Source organism: Lonchura striata, chromosome 26, assembly GCF_050655825.1.
Source record: "Lonchura striata isolate lonStrDom1 chromosome 26, ASM5065582v1, whole genome shotgun sequence".
NCBI classification, from domain to species: domain Eukaryota; kingdom Metazoa; phylum Chordata; class Aves; order Passeriformes; family Estrildidae; genus Lonchura; species Lonchura striata.
The window spans coordinates 5,144,639-5,162,141 of record NC_140728.1 but is presented as its reverse complement, the minus strand read 5'-3'; the positions used below and the strand labels follow the sequence as shown (position 1 = coordinate 5,162,141).

At 62.1% G+C, this 17,503-nt stretch overlaps 1 protein-coding gene across 5 annotated transcripts in view; it reads right to left on the bottom strand.

Moving 5' to 3' along the window:
• The window catches only part of PLEKHA6 (pleckstrin homology domain containing A6), a 62,187-nt gene extending 47,831 nt beyond the window's left edge, over positions 1-14,356 (bottom strand). For 2 of the 5 annotated variants that reach the window (XM_085561297.1, XM_085561299.1), the window contains exon 1: positions 6,754-6,913. Coding sequence is in view for 3 of the 5 variants with exons in the window: in XM_085561293.1 (XP_085417419.1) it covers positions 11,170-11,227; positions 11,611-11,687; positions 11,989-12,074 (221 nt within the window). In the remaining 2 variants the exon portion in view is untranslated. Of the gene's footprint in view, positions 1-6,753; positions 6,914-11,169; positions 11,228-11,610; positions 11,688-11,988 lie in introns of those variants that run through there. The other 3 variants (XM_085561293.1, XM_085561294.1, XM_085561295.1) reach the window with 3 other exon arrangements.
• Positions 14,357-17,503: the final 3,147 nt, after the last annotated feature.

Genomic DNA, 17,503 nt, shown 5'->3' with positions numbered 1-17,503 from the left:
CCTCCAGAAGCTCCTGGACCTCCAAATCCCTCCTGGGGGTCTCTCCAATCCTTCTTGGACCTCCAAATCCCTCCTGGGGGTCTCTCCAATCCCTCCTCGGGTCCCTCCAGAAGCTCCTGGACCTCCAAATCCCTCCGAGCGCTGCTCCCGCCCCGGCTGCGCACCGAGGGGGATCTCCCAGCCCATCCTGGAGAAATCCGGCAGCCGCATCCCCGGTTTTTTCCACCGGGATGCGGCAGCCCGGCCCCGGTGTCAGCGAGCTGCCGGAGCCGCTGGCCGCGTTACGTAAGGAGAGCTCGGAGCGGGAGAGCGGCGGCAGTGCGGGAGCTGCGTGCGGGGAGCGGCGGCAGTGCGGGATGCTCTCCGCCAGGACGAGCCCCAGCAAACCCGGTTCCAGCCCCACAGGAAAACGGGGACGTGGCCGGGTGGGGAGGGACGGTCCGTGGGGTGCCCCACTCGGGTCCCGCCTCCCCGGCCCGGGAACAAAGGGAGGCTCGGGAAGGCTCCGGAGGGAGCGGGAGCGGGGCTGGGGGTCCCACAGATCCCGGAGGCCGGGGGGACTCGGCGTGGGGGACACGGACACGGAGTGGGGGACACGGACACGGCGTGGGGGGACAGGGACATGGTGTGGGGGGACAGGGACACGGAGTGGGGGGACACGGACACGGACACGGCGTGGGGGGACACGGACACGGCGTGGGGGGACACGGACACGGAGTGGGGGGACAGGGACACGGCGTGGGGGGACAGGGACACGGCGTGGAGGGACACGGACACGGACACGGAGGGGGGTCATGGATCTGATCCAGGATCACAGACACGGTACGGGGGGATCACGGACACGGCACGGGGACACGGACATGGCGTGGGGGGATCATGGCACGGGGGGATCATGGACACGGCACGGGGTCATGGACACGGCATGGGGATTATGGATAAGGGATGGGAATTATGGAAACAGCGTGGGGAGTGGGGGTCACAGACATGGCACGGGAATTGTGGATACAGGATTGGGAGGATTACGGACACGGCCCGTGGATCACGGACACGGCCCAGGATAACGGACACGGCCCGTGGATCACGGACACGGCACGGGGGGAACACGGACACGGCCCAGGATCACGGACACGGCACGGGATCACGGACACGGCCCGGGGGGATCACGGACACGGCCCGGGGGGATCACGGACACGGCCCAGGATCACGGACACGGCCCGGGGGGATCACGGACACGGCACGGGATCACGGACACGGCACGGGATCACGGACACGGCCCGGGATCACGGACACGCGCGGGGGCATCACGGACAGGCCCTTCCCCAGCGCCCCGGCCCATCCCCGGCCCGGGGGCGCTCGGAGCAGGGCGTCTGTCGCCGGGCTGCCGAGCACACACAAAGGCGTCTCATTATCCCCTAATTAGTGCCTTGCCGGCTCCTGCAATTAACACCCGTGCAGGCGGCTGCTGTTGAGGTAAACAGAGGGTTTGAAGAGCCCTGGAGAGCCGGGGGGTCCTGGCGGGGTGGGGGCCACCCACGAGTCCAGAGGGTGCCACTGATCTCCAGTTGCTCCGGGAGAGCTGCGCAGGGAACAGGGACACCTTCCCCGATCCCAGGCGGCTCCAAACCCCATAAACCCGGCCTTGGACACTTCCAGGGATGGGACAGCCACAGCTTCTCTGGGAAATCCATCCCAGGGCCTCCCTACCCTCACAGGGAGGGATTCCTTCCAAAATCCCATCTCTCCCTGCCCTCTGGCAGTGGGAGCCATTCCCTGTGTCCTGTCCCTCCATTCCTTGTCCCAAATCTCTCTCCAGCTCTCCTGAAGCCCCTCCAAGCCCTGGGAGGGGCTCTGAGCTCTCCCTGGAGCCTCATCTCTCCTCCTCTCCCAGCCTGGCTCCAAGCAGAGACGCTCCAGCCCTCGGAGCAGGTCCGTGACCTCTGGGCTCGCTCCTGCAGCTCCACTTTCCCCCAGAACGAGCCCATGAGTCAGGAGCAGCCGGGTTGGACTCGGGGCTGCGGGTCCTGCCCCGGAGGAGGCCGAGCCACCCGTCCTCCTGCACAGCCAGGTGCTCATTCCCTGGAAACATCAAAGGTCTTAAATGGCCTTTCTCCGGCTGACCCAGAAACGCGGATCAAGAGCCGCCTCATCCCTTAATTGAGAACTTGGTGACTTTGAATCTTTATTAAAGAGCTTTAGTGAATTTGCAGATTAAGGGCACAACCGCTGCCACCATCCAGCCTCATTCCCTGCCACCATCCAGCTTCATTCCCTGTCACCATCCAGCCTCGTTCCCTGTCACCATCCATCTTCATTCCCTGTCACCATCCGGCCTAATTCCCTGCCACCATCCAGCTTCATTCCCTGCCACCATCCAGCTTCATTCCCTGCCACCATCCAGCTTCATTCCCTGCCACCATCCAGCTTCATTCCCTGTCACCATCCAGCTTCATTCCCTGTCACCATCCGGCCTCATTCCCTGTCACCATCCAGCCTCATTCCCTGTCACCATCCAGCCTCATTCCCTGCCACCATCCAGCCTCATTCCCTGTCACCATCCGGCCTCATTCCCTGCCACCATCCAGCTTCATTCCCTGCCACCATCCAGCCTCATTCCCTGTCACCATCCGGCCTCATTCCCTGCCACCATCCAGCTTCATTTCCTGTCACCATCCGGCCTCATTCCCTGTCACCATCCAGCCTCATTCCCTGTCACCATCCGGCCTCAATCCCTGCCACCATCCAGCTTCATTCCCTGTCACCATCCAGCCTCATTCCCTGCATGCCGGGGCCACCTCGCCCCACAGCCGCTGCTCTGGAGCCTTTTCCCTTCTCTGGAACCTTTTCCCCAATCTGGAGCCTTTTCCCTTCTCCAGAGCCTTTTCCCTGCTCCAGAACCTTTTCCCTTCTCCAGAGCTTTTTCCCTTTTCCAGAACCTTTTCTCTACTCTGGAGCTTTTTCCCTGCTCCGGAACATTTTCCCTGCTCTGGAACCTTTTCCCTGCTCCAGCCTGGCTCTGGACTTCCACTGGCTCTGGACAGGCCCTGGAAGGGCTCCCTGTTCTGCTGCCACCGGATAAAACCCAGAATCAAACCAAATCCACGCGGAAAAGCAGCGCTGCCCACACAGAACAACCCAACCCCGGAGGATTTTCCAGCTTGGGATGGTGGAAGGAGCAGGCAGGGCTGGAAGGGGGGTCCACACGTGCCCACTCCCTCCCTCTGCCTGCAGCTTTCCATCCGCCCGTGCCCTGAGTGCTGCCAGGAAAAGCGGGGATGTTTTGGATCGTCACCTCCCCGGACTTCCCCGGGTGGGCGTGGAGCTGCGAAGGCTGCGGAGGAAGGAGGCTGGAGAGGAGGCAGCGCGTTCCTCAAGGCGCTGCTGCTGCGGATTAGCGTGTTTTCCAAGGAAAACAGGAGTGGGGGATGCTACTACCAAATCCTGGGAGAGAGAGAGAGAGAGCGGGAGAGAGAGGGAGAGGAGCAGCGCCGGAGCCGGAGCCGCGCGGCCTCTTCCAGCCGAGCTTTGGGAGAAATCCCCAGCGTGGCTGGGGCACAGATGGAGCAGAAATCACCCCCAGCCCTGCCTGCCTGGCTCAGGAGGCCTCAGGGGGATTAAAAACCCCTCACTGCCCATCTGGGGTGGGTTTTGTGCCTGGCAGTGGCGTGAGGGGTGTGGGCACCGCGACACACACACACACACGGACGCACACGCTCACCCGTGTCACGGTGACACACGGCCAGGGCCACGCTGTTGTCCCTTGTCCCTTCAACACGGCGGGGAGCAGCCACTGGCCAGCGGTGCCCTCGTGGCCTTGGTGGCCTCACCAAGGCAGTGCCAGCCGCATCCTTCGCCCTCTTCCCTGGCACCGTGGCCTCATCCAGGCAGTGCCAACCACATCCCTCACCCTCCTGTCCGGCACACAGTGCCAGCCACGTCCCTCACCCTCCTGCCTGGCACCGTGGCCTCACCCGGGCAGTGCCAACCATGTCCCTCACCCTCCTGCCCGTCCCTCCTCTGCCTCATCCTCGCCAGCCCGGCGGCTGCTCCCGCCTGTTTCTATGGGAACTCGGCAGGAAAACGCGGTTTGCGGCGCCAGCCCGCTGCCAGCCGTCCTCACCCTGTCACTGCCTCTGCCAGGGGCACCTCTGGGCGCCCCTCGCCACTGCTCCTGTCCCTGTGGGGTGACTCTGGTGGCCCAGTGCAGCAGGATGGGTGCCAAGGGGTCCCCATGGTGGGCTGGGGGTCCCCTGCAAACATCGATGTCCATAAAGGCAGGGTTCTGTGCTTCCTGAGGGATTTTTAGCTCAGGAATTGTGATTCCTCAGCCACCCCTCTCTGGGAGTCCTGAGCCTGGCTCTGTGTCCCCACGGGGGTGGCTCGGGGTGGGTGACAGGCCCAGCAGGGAAGGAGCTGGCTTGGGAAGCGTGTCCCAGTGAAGGGACCGGGACAAGAGGGACGGGAGCAGGACAGGAGCTTCAGGAGTTCTCCTTTCCCGTGAGGAAATGCCAGCAGCACCCAGGGGATGGATCTGGAGCACCACACGCTGCCACACACCGAGCCCGGCGCTGCAGGGCCGAGCTTCCCGGGATGCGCTCGGCACGGGGGACACAGAGCCGGATTCGCGGTGGGATTCACGGTGGGATTCACGGTGGGATTCATGGAGGGATCATGGTGGGATTCACGGTGGGATTCACGGAGGGATCATGGTGGGATCATGGTGGGATTCACGGTGGGATTCATGGAGGGATCATGGTGGGATTCATGAAGGGATCACAGTGGAATTAATGGAGGGATCACAGTGGGATTCATGGTGGGATTCACGGTGGGATTCATGGAGGGATTCATGGAGGGATCATGGTGGGATTCATGGAGGGATCACAACAGGATTCATGAAGGGATCATGGCAGGATAGTAGGGATCACAATGGGATTCTCAGAGGGATCACAGTGGGATTCATGGAGGGATTCACAGTGGGATTCATGGAGGGATTCATGGAGGGATCACAACAAGATTCATGGAGGGATCATGGTAAGATCACAGTGGGATTCACGGTGGGATTCAGGGAGGGATCACAGTGGGATTCATGGAGGAATCACAATGGGATTCATGGAAGGATCACAACAAGATTCATGGATGGATCATGGCAGGATAGTAGGGATCATAATGGAATTCATGGAGGGATCACAATGGGATTCATGGAGGGATCCATAACAGGATTCATGGAGGGATCACAATGGGATTCGTGGAGGAATCACAACAGGATTCATGGAGGGATCACAGTGGGATTCATGGAGGGATCACAGTGGAATCCACAACAGGATTCACGGAGGGATCACAGTGTGATTCATGGAGGGATCACAGCAAGATTCATGGGGGGATCACAATGGGATTCACGGAGGGATCACAGTGGGATTCACGGAGGGATCACGGTGGGATCCACAGCAGGATTCTCAGCGGGATCCCGGCGGGCTGCAGGCGCTCCCGCAGACGCGCAGGAGTGGGAGAGAGCAGCGGGGTGCTGCCGATCCCCGGCTGCAGAGCCGCACGCAGCGCCGCAGCCAGCCCGGAGGGATGGAGGGATGGATCCTGCAGCAAACGCCAGCCCTCCATCGCCGGCCCTCCCCGCAGCCCGCGGCGGCCGCCGGCCCCCTCCCCGCCGGCGGGGATTAACGGAGCGGCTCCCGCGGCCATCTGGAGCGGGGCCCGGCCCCTGCCCCGAGGGACCGCGTCACCGGGAATGGCAGGGCCAGGCGCGGCACGGAGCCCCCCGAGGTGGCCGAGCCCCCGCACGGAGGTGCCGGAGCGAGCGGAGCCCTCCGGCCCGCGGGCAGCAGCGGGGTCCCCGGCCAGCCCCGGGGGGAGGCCGGAACGGCCCCTTCCGCCGGGGTTTAATAGACTCGTGGCGTATTAACATCCCCATCATGTGATGAATCAGAGGCTGTTTCCCTCCGAGCTGCGAGCGGCGCAACAAAGCTGCGATTGAGGAGGGCTCGGGGCAGCGGCTGCGCCTCTCCGGCACCGCCAGACACCCCCCGGTGCAGCGGGGACTGCCCTTCCTCCCGGCCCGGCAGCAGGAGGAGACGGAGGAGGAGGAGGAGGAGGAGGAGGAGGAGGAGGAGGAGGAGGAGGTGGAGGATGGCTCTCCGCTCGCAGCAGGCAGCGAAACGAGCCGCGGAGCCAAGGGAAGGTCTCGGCTTTCCTGGGAAGCGCCAGACGACATCTCTCAGCCCCATCCATCACATCCCGTCCCCAGCGCAGCGCGGGGGCCAGCGCGGCACTCGGCGCTGGGGGGTCCGGCCCTTCCGAGCCCCCCCTTCACCGGGATGGGGTTTGGGGGTGCTGAGACAGCGAATAGCGGGGCTCCCCAAAAGCCTGAGCGCTGCTCTGCCCCTGCACGGAGTCGGGGCCAAACCCGGGAGGATCCAAACCCAGCGGGTCCCAGCCCGCAGCGTTTGGGGTTCTGGGGACACAAACCAGCTCGCAGCCCATAAACACACGGCGGGGACAGCTCGGGGGGACCCCACTCGTCACCCAAAGCTCGGCACGAGGGGCAGCGGGTGCAGGGGGAGCCCCTGGGGCAGCCGGGGGGTGCTGGCCCCCACAGCGCGCCCCGCTCTGCCCATGGGGCCGGAGCGCAGCCCCCCTTCCCTAAAAGAGCCCCCCCAGCAGCCCGGGGGGATGCGGGGAGGAGGAGGAGGTGGAAGAGCGGAGGAGGAGGAGGAGGAAGGAGGGAGCCGCGCCGGAGGCACTCACCGTGCGGGGCGGGCAGCGGCCGGTCCCCCCGCGCTGCCTACGGGCGCAGCATCTCCCCGGCCATGCCCAGCCCGAGCCGGAGCGGGATCCGCAGCCGGAGCCGGAGCCGCAGCCGGAGCTGGGCATGCTCGGGGCCACCGAGCGGCACGTGACGCCGGGCTGGCACCGAGCGGGGCGGGCGGGCCGCCCCCCGCCGCCCCCCGCCGCCGCGGGAACCGGGGGAACCGCGCCGAGCCGCGCCGAGCCGCGCCGCGGCACCGCCACCCTGCCGGGGGCTGCAGCGCGCCGAGCGGCTGCGGTCCGCGGCTCCTGCATCGCAGAGCCTGGACCCGCATCCCAAAACCTGGGCACTGCCTGGGTCTGCATCACAGAGCCTGGACCCGCATCCCAAAACCTGGACCTGCATCCCAGAGCCTGGACCCGCATCCCAGAACCTGGGCACTGCCTGGACCCAGATCCCAGAACGTGGACCTGCATCCCAGAGCCTGGACCCGCATCCCAGAGCCTGGATCTGCATCCCAAAACCTGGGCACTGCCTGCACCCGCATCCCAAAACCTGAACCTGCATCCCAGAACCTGGACACTGCCTGGATCTGCATCCCAGAGCCTGGACCCGCATCCCAGAATCTGGGCACTGCCTGGACCTGCATCCCAAAACCTGGACCTGCATCCCAGAACCTCGACCCGCATCCCAAAACCTGGGCACTGCCTGGACCCGCATCCCAGAGCCTGGACCTGAATTCCAGAGCCTGGACCTGCATCCCAAAACCTGGACCCGCATCCCAGAACCTGGGCACTGCCTGGATCTGCATCCCAAAACCTGGGCATAGTCTGGACCCGCATCCCAAAACATGGGCACTGCCTGGGTCTGCATCCCAGAGCCTGGACCCGCATCCCAAAACCTGAACCTGCATCCCAGAGCCTGGGCACTGCCTGGATCTGCATCCCAGAGCCTGGGCACTGCCTGGATCCGCATCCCAGAGCCTGGACCCGCATCCCAAAACCTGAACCTGCATCCCAGAACCTGGGCACTGCCTGGACCCGCATCCCAAAACCAGGACCCGCTTCCCAGAGCCTGGACCTGAATTACAGAGCCTGGACCTGCATCCCAAAACCCAGGCACCAGAGCTTGGGCACTGCCTGAACCCATGCCCCAAAACCTGAGCACAGCCTGGCCCACATTCCAGAGCCTGGAGCTGCATCCCAAAACCTGGGCACAACCTGGATCTGCAGCTCAGAGCCTGGGCACAGCCTGGACCCAGATCCCAGAGCCTGGAGCTGCATCCCTAAAACTGGGCACAGCCTGGACCTGCATCATCCCAGAACCCGGGCACAACCTGGACCTGAATTCCAGAACCCGGGCACAGCCTGGATCCACACCCCAAAACCTGGGGACAGCCTGGACTGGCATCCCAGAGCCAGAGGACAGCCTGGGACACCCCAGAACCTGGGGACAGCAGGGACGTGGTGGGGGTCAGAGGGGACCCCGTTTCCTTTCCCAACACCCCAGATCCTGCAGCCCAGCGCTGGGCAGTGCTCCCCAGGCACCCCAGCACTGGGACGGGGGACAGAGACGTCCCCTGGACTGGACAGGACATCCCTGGGACCGCTCATCCCTCGGGATCCTGCACCAGGCGGGGCAGGGGAGCCCCTTCGGTGCCAGCCAGGTGCGGAACCCTCTGGAATGGCTCTGCACCCCAGGATTGCCACCCCCGCGGAGGGGATGGGCAGCAGGACAGCCCCCAACAGCTCAGCTGGTGGCCAGGGTGGCTCAGGCGGGGCTGGCAGGACCCGGAGCTGGCACGGAGGGCCTGGCCCCGCAGATCGCAGCCCTACAGCCACGGCACCGTGCCCCGGTCCCTGGCACTGCCCTCATTCTGCCTGTCACAGCTGCCAGGCCCTGGTGGCACCCTGCAGCCCACAGGGACCTCGCTGGGCCTGGGGACAGCTAGGGTGCTCTGGGAAGGGAAAACCAGCGGCCACCCTTGATCCTACAACCCCCCCCATTAGCCACGGGGCTCTGGGGCTGGCCACGGGGGTGGCTTTCCCTGGATTCCTGCCTCCTGTGTCCCCACAGCGCGGGGGACACCCTCCCTCCCTGCCAGCCCACAGCAGGACCCCAAAATCGCAGCTGTCCCCTCCCCAAGGCCGTGTCCCCAGCCATTCCCCTGCTCTGCAGGCTGAGGAGATCCACAGGGGCTGCTCCACCTCCTGCCCCCCAGAAAGAGCCCAGGAGAAACTGGGGAGCTCTCGGGGGAGCCCCCCAACCTAACCAGGCAGGCTGAGCACCCCAGCTTGGTGTCTGCTTCTTCCCTGCTCCCTTTCTGGCACACCGGGAGCTGCTGGAGCAGCCCCATCCCAAAGCCATGGGCACAGCGGGGCCTCTCCTCCTGCAGGCACAGCTGGGGCAGGATTGGGATGCAAAATCCCATGGGAGCACCAGGACAGGGCACTGGGTGCTGCCACCCACACTCGGGGCTGGGAGGGGCCTGGAGCTTCCCTTCTCCACAGCTGGGCCCGGTGCCACCTCTGGAGGACAACGGTCACCACTCAGTCCCTGGTCCCCAGGTGGGCTGGCAGGACCCTTCCCCAGCCCTGGTCTGGTGGTCACCACCTTCCAAGCCCATTCCCTGCTCCGCTGTGACATTCCCAGGTGCCCAGGGAAGCTGGTGCCTGCCCCAGAGGAGCATGGCACAGGCACACCACAGCTCCAACCCCACCAGGAGGCTCCTGGAGCAGCCCAAATCCTCCTCCTCTGTGACATTCCCAGGTCCTAGGGCACACACAGAAGATGGTTCCTGAGATTCCCAGCTCCAACCCTACTTGGAGGCTCCTGGAGAAGCCCCAGTCCCACTCCCTGCTCCGCTGTGACATTCCCAGGTGTGCAGGGAAGGTGCTCCCTGCCCCTGGGGTCACAGCTCCAGACTGACCAGGAGGTTCCTGGAGCAGCCCCAATTCCATTTCCTGCTCCACTGTGACATTTCCAGGTGCTGTGGTGCTCAGGGAAGGTGGTCCCTGCTCCAGAGGAGGCACAAGAAAATTCCACAGCTCCAAACCCACCAGGAGGCTCCTGGAGAAGCCCCAGTCCCATTCCCACGTCCCGGGGCAGACACAGAAGGTGCTTCCCGAGATCCCAACTCCAACCTCACCAGGAGGCTCCTGGAGAAGCCCCAGTCCCATTCCCACGTCCCGGGGCAGACACAGAAGGTGGTCCATGACTTGGAGAACACAGCTCCAACCCCACCAGGTGGCTCCCAGGGCAGCCCCAATCCCATTCCCAGGTCCTGGGGCACACACAGAAGGTGCTTCCCGAGATCCCAACTCCAACCCCAGCAGGAGGCTCCTGGAGAAGCCCCAATCCCATTCCCAGATCCCAACTCCAACCCCAGCAGGAGGCTCCTAGAGAAGCCCCAATCCCATTCCCAGATCCCAACTCCAACCCCAGCAGGAGGCTCCCAGGGCAGCCCCAATCCCATTCCCAGATCCCAACTCCAACCCCAGCAGGAGGCTCCTGGAGAAGCCCCAATCCCATTCCCAGATCCCAACTCCAACCCCAGCAGGAGGCTCCTGGAGAAGCTCCAATCCCATTCCCAGATCCCAACTCCAACCCCAGCAGGAGGCTCCTGGAGAAGCCCCAATCCCACTCCCAGATCCCAACTTCAACCCCAGCAGGAGGCTCCCGGAGCAGCCCCAGCCCCAATCCCGCTGCCTCGGGGACACGGCGCCTCCGCTGCCCAGACGAGAGCGGCTATTGCCGGCGCTCTGCTCAGCCCGCCGGGGGATCTTTGCTCTCTTTGCCGGGTGTTTATGGCTGGCTGCGCACACAGGGAAAGCTCCGGGAGCCAGATGGGGACGGGCTCAAAGATCCCGTCTGGAACAGCCTCACCCGGCAGGACCCGGAGCCCCACGCGAGGCGAGGCACAGCCTGCAGCTCCCAGCCCGTCTAGACGCCAAAATCGCCTCGCCACGGCCCCAGTCCCGGCACTGGAGGCAAAGGAAGGAGCGAGAGGGAACGGGGAACAACCCAGCGGGATGAACCGGGAGCAGCGCCTCGGGCTGGAGCCGAGCCGAGCCGCGCTCCGGCTGCCGCAGCCCGCCCAGCACAGCCGGCTCCGCGCCCCAGGGACCCCCCGAGCCACCGGGCTGCTTCCCACAGCATCCAGGAGCTCCAGGAATTCCCCGCTGGGCTCCGGGGGATGCTTCCCTGCGGGATGACGCGGGCAAGGGGGTGGCTGGCTCGCCCACTCCACCCTGGAGCTGCCCGGAGCCTCCGAGGAGAGTTTTGCATGTTTGGCATGTTCGGCGCAGGAGCTGCAGGTGCAGGGCCCGGAGCCGGGGCTGCTCCTTCCCGATCCCTGCGGACGCCGCAGCATCCCGGGATGCAAAAGCTCCTTCCCCCGGCCCCTTCTCACTTACTTGATGAAGTAGAGGCCGCCGTGCGTGCTGCTGTCCACCTCCCAGCCTCGGGGCAGCCCTGCGGGGACAGGCCAGCAGCGGGGTCACCCTCCCGGTCCCCTCCCGCTGCCACTCCCCCACCCCGGGGAAGGGCAGGGGGGTGCGGGCAGGGATTTTGAAGGGGTGATGGCGACACTTGGTGCTGCCGTGCTTGGCTCTCACGAGGCTCAAACCGCATTTTTGGAGAAGTTGGAAGCCCCTCCTCATCAGAGACCACAGGAAGGAGGGGAAAATCCACCGGGAATCTCTCCAGCTGGAAAACCCAGGCTGGGGAGAGACAGCATCACCTCGTACAACCCCCCAGCCCTCCCCAGCTGCAGACAGCTCCTGCCGGCTCAGTTTTGGGGGTTCTCCTTTGCACCCCCGGGGGATTTCACTCCACATCTCCCAGTCCTGGCTCACCTGCGCAGGAGAAGTGCCCGCTCTGGATGGCATAGCCCGTGCCAGGGTGCACCCAGCTGGTGGATTTGGTGTCGTCGCTGTGAGGGACAAGGACAGAGGGGCTGTCAGCACCCCCGGGTGGGGCTCACAAGCCCCTTCCCACCTCTGGGGAAGGCTCCTGGCACCACGGGGGGCACTGCTCCAGAGCGAGTGGATTTTAGGGACGAGAACTGCGACAGCCCAAGAAGGGAGAAACGGGAGGACAGGAGAGGCGGCCGTGCCATGGGGCAGCAGGAGGGACACCTGTGTACCCCAAAGCGAGCCCCCCACAATTTGCAGCCCCCCCAGCCCCAGCGGAGCCCCCTCCCCAGCCCAGGGCGGCTCGGGGCAGGGCCGTACTTGATGAAGAAGATCCTCCCGTCCCCGCAGACGCCGTAGGTCCACCTGCCCGGCAGGTCCAGCCAGTCGATGTCATCCCCCGCCATGGGGGTGGCACGGGGGGCTCGGAGCAGCCCCGCGCTGCCGGCCAGGACAACACCCGGCTCACTCGGGAACAAGGCTCAGCTCAGCCCTTCCACCCCGGCTCTGTTTGCTGCGAATAACCCGGGAGGGAGGGAAAAGAAAAGAGAAGAAAAAAAAAAAAAAAAAAATTCCCGACCAAACCCATGGAGTTTAACCCCTTCGGAGCCGCGGCACACTCCCAGCCCTCCCTCCCCGTGACTCTCCAGGGCCGGCCCGTCACTGCTTCCTCCAGTGCCTACTCGCTGTAATTACCATCAATTAACTCGAGGTGAGTAATTAGGGAGTTGTTACTTCCCTCTCCTGTTCATTTGGAACAATGTGGGATTCATTCTGGCCCGTCTGATCTCGCAGCCAAGCCGTATGTAGGGCACCCTGATGATTATCTGCGGCACTTCTGGGGCTGCCCACCGGGTATTTGCTCTCGCAGCCCTCAATTAAATGTCTTTTAAGGCCAAAGGTGGGGTCTGGGAGGCACCTGGGCCGCTGAATGAAGGAGCCAATTTGTCCTCCTGCCTTTGCAAAGCTGCTCGTGGCACCAGCAGGGAGATGCTGGCTCGGGAGAGGCGGAAAAAAAAGGAAAAAAAAAAAATTTCCTGCTTCCCAAAAACTCCTTGGTTCTCAAAGCAGCGATTTTAGGATTATTAAGGTTGGAAGAGACTTCCAAGATGGAGCTGAACGTTTGACCCAGCACCACCACGGCCACCGAAGCGTTTCGGGGTTTTTCCTGCTCAGTCCCCACATCAGAGCTGGGATTTGGGGAAACCAGTTCCCCGAAAGCTTTTCCCGGAATTCTTTGAACCACTGGATGAGAAAAACACGTCTGGTTGGTGCCTCAGGGAGAGCAGCTGATGGCACCCTGGCGCTGCCACCGTCCTGGGCATTGTTTCACCTGGAACAGCTCAATTCCATGGGCAGTTTCACCTGGAAAAGCTCAATTCCATGGGCAGTTTCACCTGGAAAAGCTCAATTCCATGGGCATTGATTCACCTGGAAAAGCTCAATTCCATGGGCAGTTTCACCTGGAAAAGCTCAATTCCTTGGGCAGTTTCACCTGGAAAAGCTCAATTCCTTGGGCAGTTTCACCTGGAAAAGCTCTGTTCCATGGGCATTGTTTCACCTGGAAAAGCTCAATTCCATGGGCAGTTTCACCTGGAAAAGCTCAATTCCATGGGCATTGATTCACCTGGAAAAGCTCAATTCCTTGGGCAGTTTCACCTGGAAAAGCTCAATTCCATGGGCATTGTTTCACCTGGAAAAGCTCAATTCCCTGAGCATTGTTTCACCTGGAAAAGCTCTGTTCCATGGGCATTGATTCACCTGGAACAGCACAATTCCCTGGGCATTTTTTCACCTGGAAAAGCTCCATTCCAGAGGAATTTGGGAATACCAGTGAGGCTTTTTGTTTCCATGGAATCCCAGACTGGTTAGGGTTGGGAGAGACCTTAAAGCTCATCCAGTGCCATTTTCCATGTCCCAGGTTAATCCAGGCCCCATTCTGGGACAATTCCAGGGATGGACATCCAGTATTGTCCACAGGGATCTGTCCCTTTGGGTGACCTGCTCTGTGTTCCCACCACAAATCCCAAACTCCCACCCTCCCCATCCATCCGTGGCTGTGCCCCAAATTTCTCATTTTTTCCCCCAAAGAAGGAGCAAGATGGGGAAGTGGAGGGATCTGGGATTGAGGGGAATAAATCAGGAGCTCAGGCTGGAGCCGGCTCAGGGCTGTGGTGACTCCTGGGGTGCCCAAATCCCATCCCCTCCCAAGACAGGTGGATTGGCTGCTTTTTCCTGGGATAACAAAAGCCTTGGGAACAGATCCATGGCCTTGGAAAGGGATGCTGGTTTGGGGGATGAGCATCCTTTTTCCTTTCCCTTTCCTTTTCCTTTTCCTTTCCTGGATTTCCCTCTCCTCTCCTGGATTTCCCTTTCCTTTCCTCTCCTTTCCTGGATTTTCCTTTCCTTTCCTGGATTTTCCTTTCCTGGATTTTCCTTCCCTTTCCTGGATTTCTGTTCCCTGGATTTTCCTTTCCTTTCTCGGATTTCCCCCTCCTTTCCCGGATTTCCCTTTCCCGGATTTCCCTCTCCTGGATTTTCCTGGCAGCGCCGATGTCCCCAGGGAGAAGCCACCAGCTGCCACCTCCTCCACACCGCGCCAGGCGCCCAAATCCCGCCGGGACCGGGACGGAGCACAGGGAGGGAGCAGCTGGAGAAGGGACAAGGGACGTGCGGCGCGGTGACAGCGCTGTCACCGCGGCGGGGAGGACACCCGGCCCGCGGTGACCCCGCCGAGGGACACGGAGCCCGGCTGGGGACATTTCCTGCCCCAGCGGTGGCTCAGGCCGCAGGAATGTCACAGAACCGGGCGCTGCTCCGCACACGCGGGCGGCTGCCGCTCCCGCCCTGGCTTTTCCCGTCCCGAAGCTCATCCGGAGCATGGGAGGGGGTGGTGGCACCTTGGGGACAACCTCAGAGATTGTGACACCGTGGGACAACCTCAGAGGGGGCAGTGGCACCTTCGGGACAACCTCAGAGGGGATGACACCTTGGGGACAACCTCAGAGATTGTGACACCTTGTGGACAACCTCAGAGGGGGTGGTGGCACCTTGGGGACAACCTCAGAGGGGATGACACCTTGGGGACAACCTCAGAGATTGTGACACCTTGTGGACAACCTCAGAGGTGGTGGCACTTTGGGGACAACCTCAGAGGGGGTGGTGGCACCTTGGGGACAACCTCAGAGGGGGTGGTGGCACTTTGGGGACAACCTCAGAGGCAGTGGCACACTGGCGACAACCACAGAGTCAGTGGCACCTTGTGGACAACCTCAGAGGGGGTGGTGGCACTTTGGGGACAACCTCAGAGGTGGTGGCACCTTGGGAACAACCTCAGTGGGGGCAGTGGCACCTTGGGGACAACCTCAGAGGCAGTGGCACACTGGTGACAACCACAGAGGTGGTGACACCCTGTGGACAACCTCAGAGGAGGTGGTGGCACTTTGGGGACAACCTCAGAGGGGGCAGTGGCACCTTGGGGATAACCTCAGAGGGGGTGGTGGCACTTTGGGGACAACCTCAGAGGGGGTGGTGGCACCTTGGGGACAACCTCAGAGGTGGTGGCACTTTGGGGACAACCTCAGAGGGGGCAGTGGCACCTTGGGGACAACCTCAGTGGGGGCAGTGGCACCTTGTGGACAACCTCAGAGGGGGTGGTGGCACCTTGGGGACAACCTCAGAGGTGGTGGCACTTTGGGGACAACCTCAGCGGGGGCGGTGGCCTCGGCGCTGGCGGCGCGTCCCGAACGGTTCTGGCACCACCTTCTGGACAAAAGATTCCCGGGAAAAAAAAAAATCGGGAATGCGGCTGAGAACGAGGGATGCGGGGCTGCCACTGTCCCCACGCGATGTCCCCTGCCGGACTGGAATCATGGAATGGTTGGGATGGGATTTAAGGATTTAGGGAAAGAAGGGACAACCTCCAGTGTCCCAGGGTGCTCCAAGCCCTGCCCGACCTGGCCTTGGACACTTCCAGGGATGGAGCAGCCACGGATTCTCTGGGAATTCTGTGCCACTCCAGGCGTGCCCCAGTCCAAGGTCCCAGCTCATTCCAGGCTGGGAACACCACGGCCACAATCCCGAACCGTTTGGTTCCCTCCTGGCATTCCCAGCTGGAGCAGAAGCCGGGAATCAGGCGAGGTGCTGAGGAAAAGCCGGAATTGCTCTTTGCACCCGGTTGTAAATTCCTGGCGGTTTGGGGGATGGTGCCGGGGAATGCTCGGCTGCTCCCTGCACCGCTCCCACTGGGAATGCTGGGCCTGGCCACGCAGGGAGCTGCTGCTGGTCACCCTCTGCTCACCCATCCCACGGCGTCCCCCTGGCAGCTCCAGCCAAGCCCCGATTCCCTGGAATCCACCAGCGAACATCCCTGCAGCTCTTGGGAATGTTTTCCACCTGGATCTGCTTTTCCCTCTTTGCCAGCACCTCGTTCCACCCTAAATCCAACCTGAATTACTCCAGGAACAGCCCGGGAAGGATGGGGAAGAGGAGCTGAATCCAAACGTCCTGCCTGGCACAAAGGATCCCCGATTGCCAGTGTTCCAGAGGAAGGGATGTGCCTGGCATGCCGAGGGCACGGCTGGCACGGATTCACGGCTCCTGGGGAGCCCGTTTTGTTGGAGAGGGAAGGGAGGGAGCAGGGATGGGAAGGGAAAAAGGGGGAAGGAAAAAGGGGAAAGGAGGAGGGAAAAGGGAAAAAAAGGAAAAGGGGGAAAAAAAGGGGGGGGGAAGGGAAGGGAAGGGAAGGGAAGGGAAGGGAAGGGAAGGGAAGGGAAGGGAAGGGAAGGGAAGGGAAGGGAAGGGAAGGGAAGGGAAGGGAAGGGAAGGGAAGGGAAGGGAAGGGAAGGGAAGGGAAGGGAAGGGAAGGGAAGGGAAGGGAAGGGAGAAGAAAAAAGGGGAAAGAAGGGAGGGAAAAGGGGAAAAGAAAAGGGAGGGAGGGAGGGAAGGAAGGAGGGAAGGAAGGAAGGAAGGAAGGAAGGAAGGAAGGAAGGAAGGAAGGAAGGAAGGAAGGAAGGAAGGAGCAGTTCCTCCTCCAGGGGCACATTCCCACATCCTGAGGTTTTGCTGGATTTAACAGGAGGCCCAGATGGGACACTGGGAATTCCTCCCTGGCAGGGGCTGGGATGGAATTCCCAGAGAATCCGTGGCTGCCCCATCCCTGGGATAGGGAAAAGGGGTGGGACTGGGGGAGTTTTGATGTTTCTCCCATCCCAAACCATTCCATGATTTTTTTTTTTGGCAGGAAGCAGCAATGGAAGGTGAGCACAGTTCAGGCTAAAATTCCACATGCATCCCAAAAAAAACCCAGGCCAAGAGAGCAGCATCCATCCAAGGGGAAAGCAGCCGGATTTTTATCCTGAGGGCAGCTCCAATCCTTTATTCTTAACTAAAATTCCTTTATCCCCTCCAAAAAAAACCCAAATAAACCTTGGATTAAACCCCACTCGGAGCCAAGGGGGGGCTGCAATTCCAGTCTCTCCCTGGAATGTGACAAAATTCCACCTTCCTTCCTTGTCCCTCTTCCCAGCTCCAGAAAAAACCTGAATTTTGGGATCAAAGCAGCAGCTCAGGGGCTCCAAACAAATGCCTCAATCCTGTGGAGAAGCTGCAGCTCCGGGGCAGGAATTATTCTCCTCCAAATGCAGCCTGGTGGAATAAGGAATTCCCAGTGGAATTCCCAGCTGGATGTGCTGCCAAGACCTGCACCCCCAACTGTGCCACTTCCAGCAAGGAAAAATCCCAATTTTCATTTTAAAGCAGATTTTAGAGGCAGCGAATTCTTCCGAATTTAAAAATCGGATTTAAAAACTCTCCAAAATTCCCAATATCCAGCTTT